The sequence below is a fragment of the Mustelus asterias genome, chromosome 10, assembly GCF_964213995.1.
Source record: "Mustelus asterias chromosome 10, sMusAst1.hap1.1, whole genome shotgun sequence".
Classification (NCBI taxonomy): domain Eukaryota; kingdom Metazoa; phylum Chordata; class Chondrichthyes; order Carcharhiniformes; family Triakidae; genus Mustelus; species Mustelus asterias.
In genome coordinates, this window is record NC_135810.1 from 13,914,379 (window position 1) to 13,936,330 (window position 21,952).

A 21,952-nucleotide genomic window follows, 5' to 3' on the forward strand; every position below is an offset into this window, starting at 1 on the left:
AGCCTATAAATCCGTCGAATATACTTTATGGCAGGCGGAAAGAACAGGAACATTTTATGATTAGCCATGCTGCAGAATGCAACGGCAAACCCCTGCAGTACTTTGTCAAGCATAAATCATAAACCAGTCCAATGGAAGTCTATGGTCACCAATGTCCTCTAAGGGGAGGGGAAGTGGTTGAAGGAGTGGAGGAGGAGTTACCCTTTGCATAAATACATGTGTCTGAACTGTGTCGTTGCCTCTAAGGCTGACTTCAAGATTTTCCATGGTGGTTCCAGATTTTGTGGCAATACATCAAATATTACATCTGTTTAATATGTCATAAATATTCTAGACCTTTATTCTCTAGAATCATAGAATCCTACAGTGCAGAAGGAGGCCATTTAGCCCATTGAATCTACACTGACTACAATCCCACCCAGGGCTTATCCCCATTACCCCATGAGTTTACCCTAGTTAGTCCCCCTGATACTAAGGGGCAAACTCCACACAGACAGTGACCCAAGACAGGAATCGAACCCGGGTCTCTGGCGCTGTGAGGGAGCAGTGCCACCGTGCCGCCCAATGAGCAATCCTAAACTCTTTAAATCTTCCTCATAGCTCTGATGTATTCAGCTGGATTGGTTTGGTTGCTGCTTTCTGCACTACCTTCAATTGATAAGTATCCTTGTTGCAGGATGGTGACCAGAATTATACACCTTATTCTAGATTTCACCAGACTAACCTGTGGCTCCTGAGAATAGTGTTCTTGTCTGCTTGGTTATAGAGCTCAACGTCCAATGTATGCTATCCTTTCTGTTCCTGCACACAGATGTACTGATCTCAATGAGTCTTGGACCAATGCCTCCAGGCACCCATTCATAAGATATAGAAGCAGAATTAGGCCTCCAGTTTTGTAGCTTGAATCATTTGGTTTGTGCTCTGTTAGTCCCTTTATTGTACGTTGTGCCATTTGTCACTGACTCAGTCACCTTACTATATACTATAGTCCCTTGATATTTGTTTTCCTGTTTTAAAACTTATCTATTCTCCCTGTTTGCTCTGCAACAGACGTAAATGGATTGGTATCACCCTCCACTTTTTTTTTAGATGTGCGTATTTTTAAAAATTATATAATGATGACTCTATCAACAATCCCTGTGGCATCTGCCGTGTGATTTCTTGATGTGGAGATGCCGGTGTTGGACTGGGGTAAACACAGTGAGAAGTCTTAACAACACTAGGTTAAAGTCCAACAGGTTTATTTGGTAGCAAACGCCACTAGCTTTCGGAGCGTGCTGCTCCTTCGTCAGGTGGAGTGGGAGTTCTTGCCATGTTGGCCACAGTTGCACCATTTTTGTTAAATTTCTGTGGTTTAGATCATTTCCAGACCACTGCCCAAGCCTCCGGTTCTGTCCTTGCCTACCTTGTGGGCTAAATACTTGTGTGGCATCATTTTAAAAGGCTTCCTGGAATCTAAATATATTGCATCTAAAAAATTTCAACTGGCAAACATGTGATTTCCCTTTTGCAGTTGTATGCCTTTCTCATTGTTTCATTATTTCCTCTTTCAGGATGTCTTATCTATAATGGGTGCTGGGCTGCTTTATGTTGGGTCATCCTTGTGTGAAGAATAAACTAATAAGAGGATTTAGATTTTTAAATTTGCCAGTGTCCTGTTTTTAATTGGTGTTCCTAAATTCAGCCAATTTCAATCCACTAGTCCTTTAAGCAATAATTTTTTTAAAGTTTGTTTATTAGTCACAAGTAAAGCTTGCATTAACACTGAAATGAAGTCACTGAAATTCCCCTAGTCGCCACAGTCCGTGTTTTGGGTCAATGCACCTAATCAGCACGTCTTTTGGACTGTGGGAGGAAACCGGAGCACCCGGAGGAAACCCATGCAGCCATGGGGAGAAGATGCAAACTCCACACAGACAGTGACCCACGCCAGGAATCAAACCTGGGTCCCTGGCGCTGTGAAGCAGCAGTGCTAACCACTGTGCTTACTATGATTTATCTTGAGGGTTAATCTAATACTAGCTCTTTTCTTCTATTTCTAATTATTTCTTTAATCATGGCATGGATGTAGTGTTTGTTTTTGAATCTTGCTCCACTCTGGAATTTTAACAGCTCTCCATCAACTTCCTCCGTTCAATAGGAATTGCATGGGAATTTTAGCATCAAACTGTTGCTTGACCAGGAGTTGATGAAGGTCAGCGAGTATAGGGGTGAGAGGTGACTTGTTGCGAGCATGGAGACAGGCAGCAAAGTATTGAATGACCGTGAACTTACAGCAGGTAGAATGTGAGAGGTTAGGTCATGCATGCATTGCAATCGTCCAGTCTAGTGATGCGGAAAGCATGAAGGATTCAGCAGCAGACTGGGTGAGGTCCAGTGATAACATATAGGATTGATATCACAGAAATAGGCCATTTGGCCCAATTCCCCTCTGCCAACAGTTCAGCTCTACTTGAGCCTCCTCCTAACTTTCCATATTTTAATCTATCATTGTAACCCTCTTTTCTCAAATGGTTAAAATCCCCTTAAATGCATCGTCACTTCAAGCACTCCCTGTGGTGGTGAAGTCTGCATTCTCACCACTCATTGGGTGATGCTATTGAATGGAAATAGGAGCTGGGGGGGGGAGGTGTAGGTGGTTGGGGGGGGGGGGTAGGTGGTTTTGTGGGGGGGGGGGGGTAGGTGGTTTTGTGGGGGGGGGTAGGTGGTTTTGGGGGGGTAGGTGGTTTTGGGGGGGGGGTAGGTGGTTGTGGGGGGGGTAGGTGGTTGTGGGGGGGGGAGTAGGTGGTTGGGGGGGGTAGGTGGGGGAGGGGTGGAGTCAAGGGAGATCCTTGGGGACATCAGAGTCATGGTACAGGAGCAGGTAGAGAAGCCAATGCAAGATTTGGCTCCGATTTAGATAGATAAGAGGGAAACCAGATGAGTGCAGGCCTACCCAGGTGGACAGTGATGAAGATGTGCTACAGGAAGATGGTACAGGAATGGTTGAGATGAATGCATTTACTTGAGTGGTTTGTTTTTTCACCCGAGGCATCTCTCACACTGGCAACTGTCTGAGGCTAAAGTAGGCTGCTCACAACTGTAGTGTCACGTTTGATTCTGATGTGAACTCCCGACCACATATCCACACTATTTCTAGAGAAATACGGAAGCTAGTTCCACCTCTGTAGGATCATTCAGATGTGGAGATGCCGGCGTTGGTGACAACCTGGTGTTGTTAAACTTCTTACAGGATCATTCAGAGTACAGAGAATGCAGAAGCTGCTGCCACAGGGAGGGGTTGAAGTGATTAGAGAATGGTTCATGTTTTCTCAATAGACATCACATGGGAACCTTGTGCGATCTGCCCATCTCTTTTCTTTCCAGCACTCTCCAAACACTCCAGTTCAGGATGCTAAGTACCATTCCCAATTAAGCCCTGCCAATTCAGGACCAAAAGTTGGCATCTTCATAATCACTATGGCATAGTATACTGCATGGCACATCCACCAACTGGAGGACCACTTTGCACTCTCAAATGCAGCTGTATATTACATGAAGACAATTATATTGATGGCGATAAAGCAAAATTCAGTTTTATTAACTTCTCCATGGAGAAGTTCTGAAGCTCGCACATGGTCAACTAGAAAGTAGAACTTATTTAAATAGTAATGCCCAATATGGTCAAACATGAGCAGTTTATATGGTTGTTTTTGGTTATATCTCGAGTGTAAATCAGTTTGATGTACAAACACTCGCCCTAGATTGAATAACCAAAATAGAAGCGCCAACAATTGTTTAGCATTTAGTTATCATCCCTTGGTCTCAGAAGTGAGAAATATATTGTGCTCAGTTACATCAAACTGCAGCAGTTCATTCAGTATAGCGAACACATGTATGTAAATCTTGTCATGAACTGTGCTGAATACATAATTGTCTGGAGTTATCTAGATGTCTAAGTCCTGGCCATATTGTGCATTACATTTCTGAATATGCTTAAAATTTAAAAACATGGAAGCACCCAGTGGATTTGTTTGATTTACTTTTGGGGATTGTTGTGGGGTAAATCGAGATGACCGGTAGTGTCTTAACTTTAGACAATACAAAACTCATGAGGCAGATATCTCTGTATAAAGATGTGCCATTTATTCAAAGAAAGCAAGCAGCTGTGAGGAGATCATCAAAAGGGTTAGGTAGCTCTGAGAGCGACAGAACCTCTCCAATGAATCTAACGTATACAATCAAAAACAGATCAATTATAGTTTTTCTTATCCATCATTCCTGCCTCACAGTTTAAAATCAATTACATTTAGTATACACACATTAATAATAATCCCTGATATTTACCTCAGCCAATTTCACTTCGCCATCCAGCATAATAATATCCTATTCATCCATTTAATCCAGACGCTAACTCCCATTTTGGCTAAAGTCATTTTCCTGTTGCCTGGTTACCTTAGATGCTTACTACAGGGGTCCAAGTGGATGTTCCCACCGGATCATTGCCAAACTGGATAGACACATGATCCCGCGTCCGGGCACGCTATCCATCCTAAGTCTAAACAATGAATACTCCTTCATTCCTAGCATTTAGTTATCATCCCTTGGTCTCGGAAGTGAGAAATATATTGTGCTCAGTTACATCAAACTGCAGCAGTTCATTCAGTATAGCGAACACATGTATGTAAATCTTGTCATGAACTGTGCTGAATACATAATTGTCTGGAGTTATCTAGATGTCTAAGTCCTGGCCATATTGTGCATTACATTTCTGAATATGCTTAAAATTTAAAAACATGGAAGCACCCAGTGGATTTGTTTGATTTACTTTTCATAAATGTTGCAATATTTGTTCCCGCATAAGAAACTTCCTGATATTGATTTTGCTAACTATGGGGTTCCCAGGCCTTTTGATTCTGAACTATTCACCTTTACCATCATACCTTGTGGTAACCTGCTTTCGGCTGAAGCCAACAATGATTCATACAATATTTAAAATACATTAAAATATCAGCATATATATTTTAAAATCATAATTACTTGTTTAATTCTCTTACTCCAGTGAGATATGTGTAAACTATTCTCTCGTTAGTTTATTAACTTGTTTCAAGAATCATTTAACTCGTTACTGGTAGTCCTATCAGTGCCTTAATGCAGTCTGTCTAAAAATCTTATTAACTGGTTAGAAATCTCCCACATCAGGGATAAACTGACCAAATTTCTTAGTGTCCCTTCCCAAATCCCCACCCTTCTTTCCAGCATTTCTAAATTTGAATCTCCTGTGTTTCTGCTCCTGTCACAACACCAAAACTGCCTGCACCAAAGTTGACCTTTCATTTCTTTCATTGTGTGGCAATTGCATTATGAAGCAGGAAGCGGCCAATTGCAAGCAAAATCCTTCCATCACAAAAGAAACTCCGTAGACCTACCCTTTATAAATCAGTCAGGGTCAGATTCAGGGTGCATTTAAACCCTTTGTACACCTGTGTTTCTACAGATAGTCTCATTCAAACAACACAGTAAATATTGAATGAATAAAAAAAATTGATAACCTTATCAGTAGAGTTTATAATAAATCAACTTGCTTTCAACATAAATCTAGAATCGTGCATTTAGTTGCTGATAAGATATAATCGGTGTACAGGTTTTGTAAGAGAATATTAATACTGAAAGCAGATCACAGTGAAACGACAGTTTTTGCAACATTTAATTTTACACTTGTTCAGACTTTTCCACATATCCTGAATTATCCCGAAGGAAAATGGGAGATGCCTGCCTCATTAGTGCTGGGCTTTCCCAGGTCACCATTTTGGATATTGAATGTGATTTTATCTTAGAGACATTTGGAAAGACCCCTTGCAAGATTCTGATTAATTTGAATGGGTTGATCCCTTCTGCTGTTTTGAGTCACTCGTTGAGCAAGACGCAGAGTCCACTAAAGAAATGGGCTGAATTTAAGAAGTGTCCTGGTGTTGGAAAGTCACTTAAAGAATATGGAGTAGCCACAGCATCTCGGTTACAATGAAATGTCCTCTTCTGAAAGCCCCTGGTGTGGCCAGTGACAATGTATGGCTGTGAAAGCTTAGACCATTGCAAAGAGATGAGGTTCGAATAAGAACGTTTGCAATGAAGGGACTCTCGGGGGGGATATAATGGGGTTGATCTTACCAGTGTGGTGAGTGGGTAAGATAGCACAAGAGGAGAAAAATCGGGTTCACATCCGGTTTCTCGCCTCTCGTGATATTACCAACCCAGTTCTGCCATATTAATGATCTCATTTGAATATTATTGATGAGCCTGGGATGCAATTGTCTGGGCTCACTTGCCTTAATGGCCTCACTGGAGGTCCTCACCAGTGAAGATCACGTAGGGTTCCCCCACCACATGACTGCCTAGCTGGTGGAACTGGTGGCCATTCAGGCCCCCTGGCTAGCCAGGGGCAGGGGCGGGCAGTGCTCATTGGGCAGTACCAGCTGGGCATGGCTGACCCTGGCAGCCTGGAAGTTCCCAATGGGCAGTGCCATGGGGAAGAGGCCAAGGAGCGGGGCAGAAGGGGAGGCACACTGTGGCAAACTACGTACTCTGCATCAAGGATTGCTTGCCGGGGGGGGGAGCGGGTGTGAGCCTGGGTAAACAGGAGCAATGATTGTCCGGGTGGTGGGGGGGGGAATCAGGGGTGGTGATCGGCCAGGGAGGGGATGAGAGGAATGACAATCTCCCAGTGCACTGTGTACACTTGTACACGATACATTGGGAGATCAGGGCACGTGCACAATAGCGTCCCCTAGCAATCTGCAGCCGGCTTCGTAGTGTGAATAGATTCCATCCACTCCCCCTATTGGTGAGAATCACACTTGGCCTAATGTATTTCTCTACGTGCCATAAGATAGTGTCTGGAAGCTCACCCAAAAAATGGGTGTGAGACTTTCCCGTTTTCACACTCGTTCTGCACTTGGGGGCGATCGTAGCAAAAAAATTCTTTGTTTTATGGACAATCAAATAGACACAAGGAAGCTGGTGTTAAGAGGAACCTGGAGACAGTGATATCAAGGAGACTCATGTTTTAATGTGTGGACAAGAGGGGAGTGTTTGAAGAAAGGTGATTTACCTGGCATCGCCTTCTTTAAACAAAAAGGTTGCACAAGGAAGACCCAAGATGGCATGGATGGATATTATCAAAACATGGACTAGTCTGTCCACAAATTGAACATTTTTCAGTCGCTACATTTATTCAGCATTCTTTAGTCTCTGCAGCCTTTCACAGAGCATGGGTTACTGCAGAATGCTGAGACTTTACAATTCCCCTTATATAGGGTGGCACAGTGGTTAGCACTGCTGCCTCATGGTGCCCGGGACCCGTGTTCGATTCCCAGCTTGGGTCACTGTCTGTGCGGAGTCTGCACGTTCTCCCGGTGTCTGCGTGGGTTTCCTCCGGGTGTTCCGGTTTCCTCACTGTCCGAAAGACGTGCTGGTTAGGTGCATTGACCATGCTAAATTCTCCCTCAGTGTACCCGAACAGGTGCTGGAGTGTGGTGACTAGGGGATTTTCACAGTGACTTCATTGTAGTGTTAATGTAAGTCCACTTGTGACACTAATAAGTACCAGTGCCCTTGAATATTTTCACACTGTCTTCCACAATTTTGACTCAACTGGACCAAGTCGGTGTTGAATTGCTTGATTAGGTTGATGTTGACTGGCATTGAGGACAGCCATAAATAGCTTTTTAAAATGGTGAAGCATTCAGTTCCACACAGCTCTTACCTTGTCCTACACCAAGTGCTCTGCGGCTGTCCAGCAATAATTACATTTGTGAAGCTGAGCTCCCTTTTCACTCGCTGTGTTAACTATAATTGACCAGAATTTTGTTTCTATTGTCCATTTGCCCAAAATGGATGATGACAACGTGTATCCTTGTAATGCAGTTGCTGCATTGCCAGGTTTGTCTTCAAATTGCTGGCAGGTCCTGTCAGATTGTTCCAATGCTATAATTCATAAAACAATGCATTGATCATCCTTTCAACTAGTCTTGGGAGCTATTTCTATTTGCCTTTTGCTGTCCATTTGCCCACTTATCACCAGCTAAGTCTTTTAATGCTTCCTTCCTAAACTCCTTCATAGTATACCGCATTTAGTCACGGATAAGCTGGAGTCTAACTGTGAAATAAAAAAAAGATAAGTTGGGCGATGGGGTGGCACAGTGGTTAGCACTGCTGTTTCACAGCTCCAGGGGCCTGGGTTTGATTCCCGGCTTGGGTCACCGTCTGTGTGGAGTTTGTACATCCTCCCTGTGTCTGCGTGGGTTTCCTCTGGGTGTTCTGGTTTCCTCCCACAGTCCAAAGATGTGCAGGTCAGGTTGATTGGCCATGCTAAATTGTCCCTTTGTGTCCAGGATGTGTATGTTAGAGGGATTAGCGGGGTAAATATATGGGGTTTTTGGGAATAGGGCTTGGGTGTGATTGTTGTCGATGCAGACTCGATGGGCTGAATGGCCTCCTTCTGCACTGTAGGGTTTCTATGATTCTATGAACTTGGATGCTCTGATCATTGTATTGAATGTGAAAATAATAAACACAAAATTTTGGTACATAGCTTCCTAATGTATAGTGTAAAGAATTTGAGGGTTTTCTAACCTCTTCCGCCAAACTCCGACTCCTCAGGTTGTTGGGTGGGCTGCATGCTTAAACTCCTGAACTGTTTTCCATTGTAAAGGTGGCTCAGCCAGTTCATTACTTCCACCATTTATTCCCAAATCCAGTTGGATTTCTCTTCTATGCCAGTGTGGCACCCTGCTTCTCGTTTCTGTTCATGTTACTGTAGCTGTATTTATCCTTTGCCACCCATGTTGCGACTTTTGTAGATAATGGCAGTGTTGGTAGAGAGACATTAAACTGCAGTCTGCCAGACAGGTAATGAAAGTTTAGCTTTATTTAGAGGCTGTGTCTTCACCTCAAACAGGGTTTGCCCTCCCTTGTGATTAGTTTAATGTTACCAAAGCCAAACATCTGAATTGACGTTCTCTGCTTAAAGACCATTTTGTTTCCATCGCTAATGTATGATATCAACTTATTAATATTTCTTCAAAATGCGGCAAAAATAATTAGATTTTATCATATCTGTAATTATGAAGAGATGTTTGTTCCATCTCTAGTGTGGTGGCAAGTAATTGTGAATGAATTTTGGTGTATGTTGAAACGGAGCAGTCTTATCTGTATCACAACATGCCATTATATTAGTGACTCGTGCGGGAGTAACTCTACTTTCTTTCCTTCCTCTTCTCAGACTAGTTAACAAGATAAAACCAGGCGTCAGTAAAAGGATCAACCGCCTGCCCACACCAATAGCTGGACTGGTAAGTTAAGAGTTGTTATAATTTGTAGTAATTTCCTCGAAGATTTCATAGCAATTTTTTGTTAAGTCTTCTGTTTTCTAGTACTTTTTGTTTACAGGATTAGGAAGAAAAACTTCCTCCCTCTTACCAAAAGAGAAAATGCTGGAAAATCTCAGCAGGTCTGGCAGCCTCTGTAAGGAAAAAAAAGAGCTGACGCTGAGTCCAGATGATCCTTCTCTCAAAGCTAAAAAACATAGAAAGTGGGAGATATTTATACTGTAGGGTGAGGGAATGAAAGATGAGTCATAGCCACAAAAACAAGGAGAAAGGCTGCGAATGGCAGTCCATAGAGAGAATAGAAGGTGCGAATGGCCAAACGGCAGAGAAGCTGAAATCAGAGGGTGAACTGTGACAGATGAAGATGTGGGGAGAGGGGGATGATGGGCAGGAGAGAGGTAGAATAAAAGGGAAGTAAAGGGGGAGAAAAGGTGAAAACAAGTTCTCTGTTTCCACCCTTTCCCCTCTCTCTTCCATTTCTCAAAGCATCAAGATCATTATCACATGTAGCAACTCCCAGAGGAGGTTGCTGAATTTGGGGGGGGGGGGGGGGGGGGGATTCCTAACACTTTCAAAAGGAACCTAGATAGATGGCTACTGAGAGAGGGAATTGTGGGTTATGGTGATACAGTCTGGGGAAATGGTGTCAGGAGATTTGCTATTATCCAACCAAATATTTGGTGGGGTAAAAGATTAATACAGAGAATCTGATGGGTTGTACTAAGGGACCACATGGCATTTTCCAGTTCTAGATTATTTTTGTTTGGAATTTCAATCTCCTGTTGCCAGGCCACCTTTTCAAGAGATGAGACTTGACGTTTTTCCATTATGGTTATGGTCCCTTTTACAAAAAAAACACAGGGTGGAATTTTTCCAGAATTGCACAGTGTGTTGGATCAAATGAGAAAAGCTGTGGGAAACTTGATGGCTTCACAGACGCTTTTGCTCACCTGATTTAAATGGAACTCCTGCAATTTCAGAGTACCGGTGAGGATCTCACAGCCAACTGGAGGGGTGGGGTTTAAACTCGCATGTGTTTCCCAATCTCAAAGTTAAATGTAAGCCCCTCCTCCCCAGAGGACATAGGGACTCCCAGTGGATAAGAGGCACACCCCCTAATAGGAGGAGGGTAACCCCCCCCCCCCCCCCCCCGTGTCCACTGCAAAGAAGTTACTGTGAAAATCTCCGAGTCGACACACTCCGGCGCCTGTTCAAGTACACTGAGGGAGAATCTAGCATGGCTAATGCACCTAACCAGCACGTCTTTTGGATTGTGGGAGGAAACCAGAGCACCCGGAGGAAACCCACACAGACACTGGGTAGAATGTGCAAACTCCACACAGACAGTGACCCAAGCCGGGAATCGAACCCTGGTGCTGTGAGGCAGCAGTGCTAACCACTGGGCTATCATGGAGAGCCCAGCATGACAGTGCAAAAGACTAGGCTGAAACATTTGCGACCATTTTCAGGTAGAGGTGCTGAGTAGATGATGCATCTCGGCCTCCTCCTGAGGTCCCCACGGATACCAGTCTTAAGCTGAAGGCACTGAAAGATTGTGGTCCAAGCCACATCCTGTCTGTCGCGCTGAAAACTTGTGCTTCTAAACTTGCTGCATCCTTATCTAAGTTGTTGTAGCTTGTAGCACTGAAGATAAAAACAATGCAGGAAATATTGAGCAGGTCTGGCAGCATCCGCAGTGAAGGATTCTAATATGACTCATCTTTAGAACTGTTCTGAAAGGCATAAACCATGGCGGGGGATTTCTGTTATTTCAAAGTTAAATAGGAAACGTTTCAGAGTAGAGGTAGTCTATATTAAAAAAATGTTTAGTCAATGTTGCTTTTAGATTGTTTATTACTGTAAAGGTCTGAAAACTTGAAATCTTGCTGTGTGATCTTTTCAATCGGTTACTGGAAATTCAAAATTCTTTTAAAAGTTATTGATGTCCACATGGACAATAATCCAATGCTGATATTTACCAGACATTTTCCCCGTCCAGAAAAAGCAGGCCGCATCAAATCTGGCCAGTTGTCATTCCACCAATCTATTCTCAGTGATCACAAGTGATGAATGTGCCATTGGCAGCACTATCAAGTGGCTCTCACCACTAACCTGCTCGGTGATGCTAAGTTTGGGTTTTGCCAGAACCATTTGACCCCTGACCTCATTACCGCCCTAATCCAAACCTGGGCACAAAAGTTGAACTCCAGAGGTGATGTGTGAATGACTGTTCTTGACATCAAGACAGCATTTGACAGAGTGTGGCATCAAAGAGCCCAGCAAAATTGGTTGGAGTTGCACTAATGCAAAAGAAGATGGTTGTGTGTATTGGAGGTCAATCTTCTCGATCCCAAGCATCACTGCAGGAGTTTCTCTGAGTAGCGTTCTCGGCCCAACCAACTGCTTCATCATTGACCACCTTTCTATCATAAGCCCAGAAGTGGGGATGTTGCTGATGCAAGTGCACTTGTGTCCAGTCTTAATCCTCAGATAATGAAGCAGTTTGTGCGTGGATGCTGTAAACCTGGATAACATTCAAGCTTGGGCTGAAAAGTGAGCAAGTAACTTTTGTGCCACACAGGTGCCAGGCAATGTCCGTTTCCAACAAGGTAGAATCTAACCACCTCCCTTTGATATTCACAATGGCATTATCATCACTAAATGCCCCACCATCAATATCCCAGGAATCACAATTCACCAGGAATGGACCAGCCATATAAATACTCTGGCTCCAAAAAGGCAGCACAGGGGTTCGCACTCTTGCCTCACAGCACCAGGAACCTGGGTTCAATTCTGGCCTTGGGTGACTGACTGTTGACTCTCCCCATGTCTGTGCGGGTTTCCTCCGGTGATCCAAAGATTTGCAATTTAAGTGGATTGGCCATGCTAAATTACCCAAGATGTGTAGGTTAGAGGGATTAGCGGGGCAAATATGTGGGGTTACGGGAATAGGGCCATGGTAAGACACTCTATCGGAGAGTCGGTGCTGACTCAATGGGCCGAATGGCCTCTGTCTGTACAATAGGATTCTATGAATAGCAGGTCCGAGACTGCGGTATGTAATTGACCTCATGACATGCTAACTGTCCACCATCTATAAGTCATAGATAGGAGTATGTTAGAAAACTCTCTCTTTAACTGCATGAATGAAGCTCCAACACCAGTCAAGAAGTTCAACACTATCCAGGAGAAAGCAACTTGATTAGCATCCCTTCCACCAGCTTGAGAAAAACATTCACCCCCTCCCCCAGGGCACTGTGACCGCAGGAATTTATTATCTGTAAGAAAATCGTCACGAGGCTCCTTCAACAGTACCTTCCAAATCTGTGACTTCTACCCCTGGATGAACAAAGGCAGTAGGTGCATGGGAACACCACTACTTCCCTCCAGGTCCTGACCTAGAACTATATCAATGTTCTTTTACTGGGTGAAGAAGCTGGAGATTCCTACCCAACAGCACTGTGGGTAAGTTTACACTGGATGGATTGCAGTTCTGGAAAGCAGCCACCTTCTTGAGAACAATTGGAGATGGTCAATAAATGCAACCGTTGCCAACAACACCCACATCCCATGGAAAAATGTAAAGGAAAAGCATTCTTCTGCTGCCATTGATGCTTCCTCTTGACCACATTTGCTTTTGCCATGCACTATCATCTCTGTTGTTTAACCTTTCCTTTCACTTTATCATACAACTTCCCTATTATTCTTTCCTCTTCCCTTCCTTCCTCTGCCAGCTTCCCCTTCTTCCCTACCTCTGCCAGCCTTTCCTTCCCCAGCTAGCTTCTCCCCCCCCCCCCTTCCTCTTTGCAAGCTGCTTAACTTTCTCAGGTTTCGACGAATGTTTGTTGACCTGAAATGCAACCTTGGTTTCCCACTGCACCCACCCTGTTTGACCTGCTGAGCATTCCCAGAATTTTCTGTCTTTATAACCTGAGCAGGCCTTTTGGCATTCTAGACATGCTATTGGTGCATGAGGTAAGAAGAGTAAAATTCAAAGAAGTTAACATTTAGGCGCAGCCTTCATTCTTTGCATTCATCACCATACTCCTCCCATCTGAGTCTGTTGGATTGAATTATCTCTGAGGTATGTGTGATGGTTTCCCCTCCCTGCAACAAGTGTTGCCAGGTGTTGGTAGCCATAAACAAAGCATATTTTCCATATAACAATGTAAGATTTTAAGTCCACCAAATGTTAGATGTCACTAAGGCGAATTGATCAGAATGTTCCTAGTTTCAATAATGTAATGACAGCAAAATTCTGACGATCTGAAATAAAAACACAAAATTCTGCAGGTCTGGCAGCATCTGTGGAGGGAGAAATGGATTGAACTTACTGCGGCGATTGCCCCTTTAAGGGGAGCACAGCAGAAGGGGTTTACCTGGCTTGGGGGGCCCAATTAGGATGAGAGTGGCTAATCACCCCAAGGGGTGGGGCTCTCACTTGGGCAGGAGGCAGACTGGGGCAGCTGGCGGGCTACCCGGGGCAGCTGGTGGGCTACCCAGGGCAGCTGGCGGGCTACCCAGTGCAGCCAGGATGGGGGTTGGCGGTCTTGTACAATTTTCCCTTGTTAATAAATACCCTTTGTATTCCTGATGAATTCCATAGCGTGCACCTTTACACTTAATGAGAAAGAGACAGTCTCTCCTTCTTCCCTGACTTTTACTGTAAAATCAATAATGCGTGAATCAAAAGGAATTCTGGCAAGTTCTGCGGAAGAGTCATATTGGTCTTGAAACGTCAAATCTCTTTTCTTTTTCCTCAAATGCTGCCAGACCTGTTGAGTTTTTCCAGAATTTTCTGTTGTTTTTTTATACCTGCTTTCAATCCTGGTATGTGCCTCAATTAATCTCATCCTGGACAATGACTTGGGAAGTTTATTATTTGCCTCAATGCTATTGGCTTAAGAAAAGGACACATCAGTCAGATTCCCTGACCCCTCTTTCACTTCAGGAGTGAGGTACAGCATTCGGCATTGTTCCAGACAGCGGTAGAGAGATATGAAATGGAGAGAATATTACACGCGCCAGTTTGTATATTGGATTCCAATTTCAAGATCATCTCACACTGCTGTATTCCAGTTAGATTCTCGCTATCTCTTTTATTCATTCACAGGACATGGGCATCACTGGCTGGTCAGCATTTATTGCTCAGTTTTCCTTGAGGGCAGTTGAGAGTCGACCACATTGCTGTGGCTCTGGAGTCGCACGTAGGCCAGACCAGTTATGGATGGCAGATTTCCTTCCCGAAGAACATTAACAATCAGCACGGTTTCCTGGTCATCAGTAGATTCTTAATTCCAGATATTTTTTATTGAATTCAAATTCCACCATCTGCCATGGCAAGATTTGAACTGGGTCCCCAGATCATTAGCTGGATTAATAGCGATAATACCACTAGGCCATTGCCCCCTCTATCTTAACACAATAGCTGGAACTCTACCACCTCACCTGCCACGGATTCGGCGCAGGTGAGGGTCTGACAATGGAAATCTCCATTGACCTCAGGCGGAAATTTCCGGTTTCATCCAAGCAAGGCCGTAAAATCCCGCCTAATAGATTTTTAAAAATTGAAATCGGTCTTATCAATTGCGATGATGGTGTTTGAACTCGCAATCTCCTTGGTTACTTGTCTACAAAAACAACTGTATGTGGGAATATGAACCTTTGTGAAAAACACAATGAATCTCTAACCTATTACGCTAACCACCTGGTCATGCCTACCCTGCAAAAGATTAAGCATCGGTTGATCAATTGCATCCCTGGATGGGTTGGGATGCCATGATGTGGAGATGCCGGTGTTGGACTGGGGTAAGCACAGTAAGAAGTCGCACACCAGGTTAAAGTCCAACAGGGTTGGGACGATCAGCCTTTTGATTTTCAACAGTCAAATGCACTGAGAATAATTTCTCCAATGCTTGCTCTTTTATTTTGCTTTATCTTTGTAATCATAATTTTACTGTGGTGTTTTTACTAAGCAGATGGATATCACTTGCAAGGATTTCTGCTTGCAGAACAGTTGAGCAATATGCATCTACGAATGTTTCAAATCCTGGTAATATAAAAAGGAAATTAAAGGCTGGGTATTCATGACTCCTGTCTGTTGAAGTACTTCTTTGAAGTGTAGATATTGGAGGCAAAACCTTCACCTGATTAACATGGTTGCCTCTTGTGACTGTTAATGGCCACTAACAAATATTTGTTCCAACCATCCACCTTGCAAGTAAATCTTTCCTCCTTTTCCAGATGTTTTAAGTGCTCCGGCCGCTCCTATTCCTTGAGAAGGAGCCAATCACAGCTCTTCCAAATCCAGGATTATTATCTCCTGACACTTCGGTGGCAGGCAATTTTATCCAAACTGCCTTTGCATGCGTTAGTTTTCACTAACGCATGCAAAGACTCTGCACAGACAGTGACGCAAGCTGAGCCAATCGTCTTGATTGATATTTGTCTGGGGTGGCACAGTGCTGCCTCACAGCTCCAGGGACCCAGGTTCGATTCCAGCCTTAGATGATTGTCTGTGTGGAGTTTGCACATTCTCCCATGTCTGCGTGGGTTTCCTCCGGGTGCTCTGGTTTCCTCCCACACTCCAAAGATGTGTGGGTTAGGTTGATTGGCCATGCTAAATTCCCCCTTAGTGTCAGGGGGATTAGCAGGGTAAATAAATGGGATTATGGGGTAAGGGCCTGGGTGAGATTGTTGTCAGTGCAAGCTCAATGGGCTGAATGGCCTCCTTCTGCACTGTAGAGATTCTGTGGTTATTAACCTATGGGGATCATTCCTTTAGTCATTTCCTGAACCGTGGTCACTTGCCATTTGGAGCTCAGGAATACTTACCTACCTTGGAGAGTGGGTGAAACAAAATGTCAGAAGCTGCCATCTTCAGGATGGAACATGAAAGGGGAAAACTTTCTTTCAAAATAAGGGATTTAAAATAGTTTATTTTTTAGGTTTGAATGCCAAACAGTTGAGATAATGGGCAGGAGTCTCCGATCTTGTGTATACTTGCCCTGCTGCCGGTGAGAATGGAGAATTTGGTGCTCAGTTAGAACTCCATTCACTGCAGCGGCACTGGAGAATCCCAGCCATTTTTGGTCCCCTTATTTAAGTCCCCTTATTTTGGTCCCCTTATTTAAGAAAGGATATATTAGCTTTGGACGGGGTACCAGGTTCACCAGGTTGATTCCGGAGATGAGGGGGTTAGCTTATGAGGAGAGATTGAGTAGACTGGGCCTGTACTCATTGGAGTTTAGAAGGTTGAGGGGAGATCTTATAGAGACACATAAGATAATGAAGGGGCTAGACAGGGTAGAAGCAGCGAGGTTATTTCCACTTACAATGGAAACAAGAACTAGGGGGCATAGCCTCAAAATATGGGGGAGTCAATTTAGAACAGAGCTGAGGAGGAACTTCTTCTCCCAGAGGGTAGTAAATCTTTGGAATTCTCTGCCCAATGAAGCAGTAGAGGCTACCTCGTTAAATGTGTTTAAGTCACAGATAGATAGATTTTTAACCATTAAGGGAGTTAAGGGTTATGGGGAGCGGGCGGGTAAGTGGAACTGAACCCACTATCAGATCAGCCATGATCTTATTGAATGGCGGAGCAGGCTTGAGGGGCTAGATGGCCTATTCCTGCTCCTATTTCTTATGTTGTTGAGGTCAGAATGTTGCTGATGCACATTTAAGTTCCATGATTTGTGAGCACTGAATTGCTTCCAGCTTCAGCCTTGTCCTATTTAATAGTATGGTTTTCTGAGTTCACTTGCACCATTCAGAGTTCTCGGTCCTCCAACCTACTTGCCTGTTACAAAGAGAACAGTTGGAATAATAAGTCCAAAGATGTGCGGGATAGGTTGATTGGCCGTGCTAAAATTGCCCCTTAATGTCCTGAGATGCGTCGGTTAAAGGGATTAGCGGGTAAATATGTAGGGATATGGGGGTAGGGCCTGGGTGGGATTGTGGTCAGTGCAGACTCGATGGGCCGAATGGCCTCTTTCTGCACTGTAGGGTTTCTATGATTTCTATGAATATCCAAAAAGGTTTATTATCCCTGATGTTACTGGCGCAGAACAAAATGCTTAAAGTAATCCCAATACATTTTAAGGTGTCTGGATATGAAAGGTGACCTGGTGAGTGATGTTAGGCTGGGGAATGCAACACATTGTTGTTGGTGTCAATCAAGCACATTCTGGCCAGGGATAGCTGTGACACCTTTGTGAGGAGATACAATGTCAAAGTGGGGTTGCGCTCTGGCCCAACCTATTCCTTTTGTATACCGACATCTCTTATTTTCCCTTCAGGTCAAGAAATGGGAGAGTGGTTTGTCACTCATGTATCTTTTAAAGATTTATGTTTTCTGGGTGGAAAGCCTATGCTAAGGAAAATGCCCAATCAAACAAATTCTTTTTTAAAAAGCGAAAACACTTTGAACCCTTCATATGAGCAAGTAAATAAGTTAAGATCAACCTTTTAAATATTCAGACAACACCAATGCGAGACCACTTTAATCTTCACTCTGAATATATTTTTTTCTTGTATATCCTATTGGTGATCTTTCTCGGTGGAGGTTTCAGTGTCTACAAAGGATTACAGGAGCAAATACCTCGAAGCCATTGGGGAAGAATGCCATTCCGAACTTGTCATGTGCTGACTTTACAGCAGAGAGGGCCAGGCCTCGTTAAAATTAATTTAATGATATCCTTGTCCAAAGTATTTCGAGGCAATTGAGCATTCAGCGTTTACATATTATCTTGGCACATGAGAGCTGCAGGCTTTTTACCAAAGATTACAGAAACTGATTTGGAATAGGAAAACGAGTGCAGTAAGTAAAATATTGGAGTAAAAGTTCAATAAGTGTATGCTTTTGTTTTACTGGAGTCATTGTGGTTTGGAACGTTACTCACTTGGTCATAAATGGAATTCTTTGGCATTGAGAATAAGAGTTCCAGCCTCCACTTAAGTCATGTTCATTAAACGGAGCACTCATGTAAAGAGGATTTTATTCTTTCCCTTTCAGTAGATTGCATAGTAGTAATGTGCAGGCATGACTCCCTTGATTAGATAAGTACGGCATTAAGGGCCAAAATTAAATGAATTCTGGAAAGGACTGAAATTTGCATTCTGGTAGAAAGAAAGTTTATTTTGCTTCCGCTCCTGGACCTTTCCTGTAAAATCTACACTGCACAAATCAAAAATAAGCATGAAGAATTCTGGCAAAATTGACATGATGTAGCGTTGTACTGTACTTAACTTTAGGTGGCATTGGACAAGAAAGTTGTTCACTTTGCAGACTTTGATTTGATTTATTATTGTCACATGTATTGGTATACAGTGAAAAGTATTGTTTCTTGCATGCTATACAAAGCATACCATTCATAATGAAGGAAAGGAGAGAGTGCAGAATGTAGTGTTACAGTCATAGCTAGGCTGTAGAGAAAGATCGGCTTAATACGAGGTAGGTCTATTCAAAAGCCTGATGGCAGCAGGGAAGAAGCTGTTCTTGAGTCGGTTGGTACGTGACCTCAGACTTTTGTATCTTTTTCCCAACGGAAAAGGTGGAAGAGAGAATGTCCGGGGTGTGTGTGGTCCTTAATTATGCTGGCTGCTTTTCCGAGGCAGCGAGAAGTGTAGACAGAGTCAGTGATGGGAGGCTGGCTTGCATGATGGATTGGGCTACATTCACGACCTTTTGCAATTCCTTGCGGTCTTGGTCAGAGCAGGAGCCATACCAAGCTGTGATACAACCAGAAAGATTGCTTTCTATGGTGCATCTGTAAAAGTTGGTGAAAGTCATAGCTGACATGCCAAATTTCCTTAGTCTTCTGAGACTTGATTCTGCAGGGGCAGGTGATGCTGCAGTGGTTGTAGTAACAATGGGAATACTGAGGACGTTGCAAAAATAATTACTTTTTAATGTTGTGCACTAAATAGAAGAATGTGTAGGGTTCCCATTGTCAGCCACGGCTAAGTTGGTGGTACACTCATAGGATCATAGAAAAATCATAGAATCTCTACAGTGTAGAAGTGGCCATTTGGCCCACTGGATCTGCATCGGCTCTCTGACTGTGCCCTATCCCTGTAACCCCACACATTTTACAATGACTAATCCACCTAACCTACACATTTTTGGACACTACGGGGCAATTTAGCATGTCCAATCAACCTAACCTGCACATCTTTGGGAGTGTGGGAGGAATCTGGAGCACCCAAAGGAAACCCACACAGACACTTGGAGAATATCTGTCTGTGTGGAGTTTGCACAAATCACCCAAGGCTAGAATCAAACCCGTGTCTCTGGCGCCGAGAGGCAGCAGTGGTAGCCACCGTGTCACCCTTAATAATAATTCTTGCACCATCTCTCGCATGAGTCAGAAAGTTGTGGGTTAATGTCCTGCTTCAGAGATCGAATACAAGATGTGGACTGAAACTCTGGTCCTGTGTAGATGACCCCTGTGCTTCTGGAGGTGCCAAGAGGATAAACTGAGGCCGAGTCTATCTCTGGGGGATATGAAAGACCCTATGACCCCGTTTCAGAGGGGTGTTCCCTCGGGTGGCCTGATCAATATTTATCTCTTGACTAACACTGATTACCTGGTGGTTATCACATTGCTGCTGTAGGGACTTACTGTGTGCAAAGCTGTGGTGCTGACATTACAACTGTGTCTAAAGTTATGTATGTCCCTATGGAATAAGGGTGCATAAAGAATCACTGGGTAGGCTTGGTAACTTGAACACAGAGAGCTCTTGATTGGAGGTGTGCACCGATCCACAGTCGGACCACAGACTGCCCAACTAGGTCCCACACTGGGCGGAGCTAATTGCCCAGGGATCACCTGACTTGCACCTTTAAAGGGGCAGTCCGCACCCCAAACCCTGACATACTATACATAATATCACAGAAAAACGACTTTGGCTGAAAAGGTGCTTCAGGATGACCTGAAATTGTGACAAGTGCTGTATAAATGCAGGTTTCTGCTTTTCAATTGGTGATGATTCAAATCAATAGAAAACTGTGATATTAAACCTGTTACTGACTGCTGTACTACACAAATGCTTGTAGATGCAAGGTTTATAGGATCTTTAAATGGCAAACATTTTTAACATTCAGAGATTTAAGATTCAAAGCAATTTTAAATAAAACCAAAGGCTTTGGGTGAGAAGCTTGAATTTGCTGGCAACCCTTCCAAATTTTTTTGATTTGATTTATTGTCACATGTATTAGCTACAGTGAAATGTATTGTTTCTTGCACACTACACAAAGCATACTGCTCATAGAGAAAGAAAGGAGAGGGTGCAGAATATAGTGTTACAGTCATAGCTAGGGTGTAGAGAAAGATCAACTTAATGTACGGTGGGTCCATTCAAAAGTCTGATGGCAGCAGGAAAGAAGCTGTTCTTGAGTTGGGTGGTACGTGGCTTCAGACTTCTGTATCTTTTTCCTGACGGAAGAAGGTGGAAGAGAGTAAGTCCGGGGTGTGTACAGTCCTTGATTATGCTGGCTGCTTTTCCGAGGCAGCGGGAAGTGTAGACAGAATCAATGGATGGGAGGCTGGTTTGCGTGATGGACTGCGCTATGTTTACGTCTTTTTGTAGTTTTCTTGTGATCTTAGTCAAAGCAGGAGCCATACCAAGCTGTGATACATCCAGAAAGGATGCTTTCTATGGTGCATCTGTAAAAGTTGGTGAGAGTTGTAGCACACATGCTGAATTTCCTTAGTCTTCTGAGAAAGTAGATGCGTTGGTGGTCTTTCTTAACTATAGCGTTGGCATGGAGGGACCAGAACTGCCAAATTTCATATGGAACAGCAGTCAAAGCTTTAAATTGTGCCTACTTAATAGGTTGAATAGCTTGGGCTTGTACTTTCTGCAGTTCAGAAGAATGAGGGGGGGATCTGTTTGAGGGATATAAAATGCTAAAGGAGATTGATAAGGTGGACATTGCGAGAAGGTAGGTTCAAAACTGAGATGAGGAGAAACTGCTACTCTGAGGATTGTGAATCTGTGGAAGTCTGCCCCAGAGTGCAGTAGAGGGAGAATCAATCAGCAAATTTGAGAAAGAGATAAATATGTTTCTAATGAAAAGTAGGACAAAAGACTATGGGGAACAGGCTGGAGAGTGGAGTTGAGATCAGGATAAGATTAGCCATGATGATGTTAAATGGCACAGCGGGCTTGAAGTGCTGAATTGCCTACTCCCGCTCCTAATTCCTAAGTTCCTCGTGACAGTTTTAAATCTTGGGGTCACAATTACACGCCAGCACCATGGCATATTGTGGTTGCGTGGTGCAGCTCCGCTTTCCTTTATGAAAAGCGTACGTCATCTCACCATACCAGGGAAGATCCACTGGTGAATTGAGGTTGCACTGCAGATGTTACTGATGCGAATTTCTATCAGACTAAAGAGAGAGAGTTGGGAAATTCCACTGGGAGTCATCCCCACCAACTGGCACGGAGGCTTGGAATTTCTAGTCCTGCCGGTGGCAAGCATCACCCATGGCCGCAACGGCAAAGTTTGGAGAGCGGCAAAAGCCAATTGGGGGAAAAAGAATGGGTCTGATCGGATGGCTGATTCAAAGAGCTGGCTGAAGCGT

The 21,952-nt window shown here is 43.7% G+C and overlaps 1 protein-coding gene across 8 annotated transcripts in view; it reads left to right on the forward strand.

The window, feature by feature from the left end:
- The window catches only part of LOC144499531 (LIM domain only protein 7-like), a 221,306-nt gene that overhangs the window by 49,886 nt on the left and 149,468 nt on the right, over positions 1 to 21,952 (forward strand). For all 8 annotated transcript variants that reach the window (XM_078221581.1, XM_078221582.1, XM_078221583.1 and 5 more), the window contains exon 4: positions 9,260 to 9,329. In XM_078221581.1, coding sequence (XP_078077707.1) covers positions 9,260 to 9,329 — 70 coding nt within the window. The remainder of the gene's footprint in view (positions 1 to 9,259; positions 9,330 to 21,952) is intronic.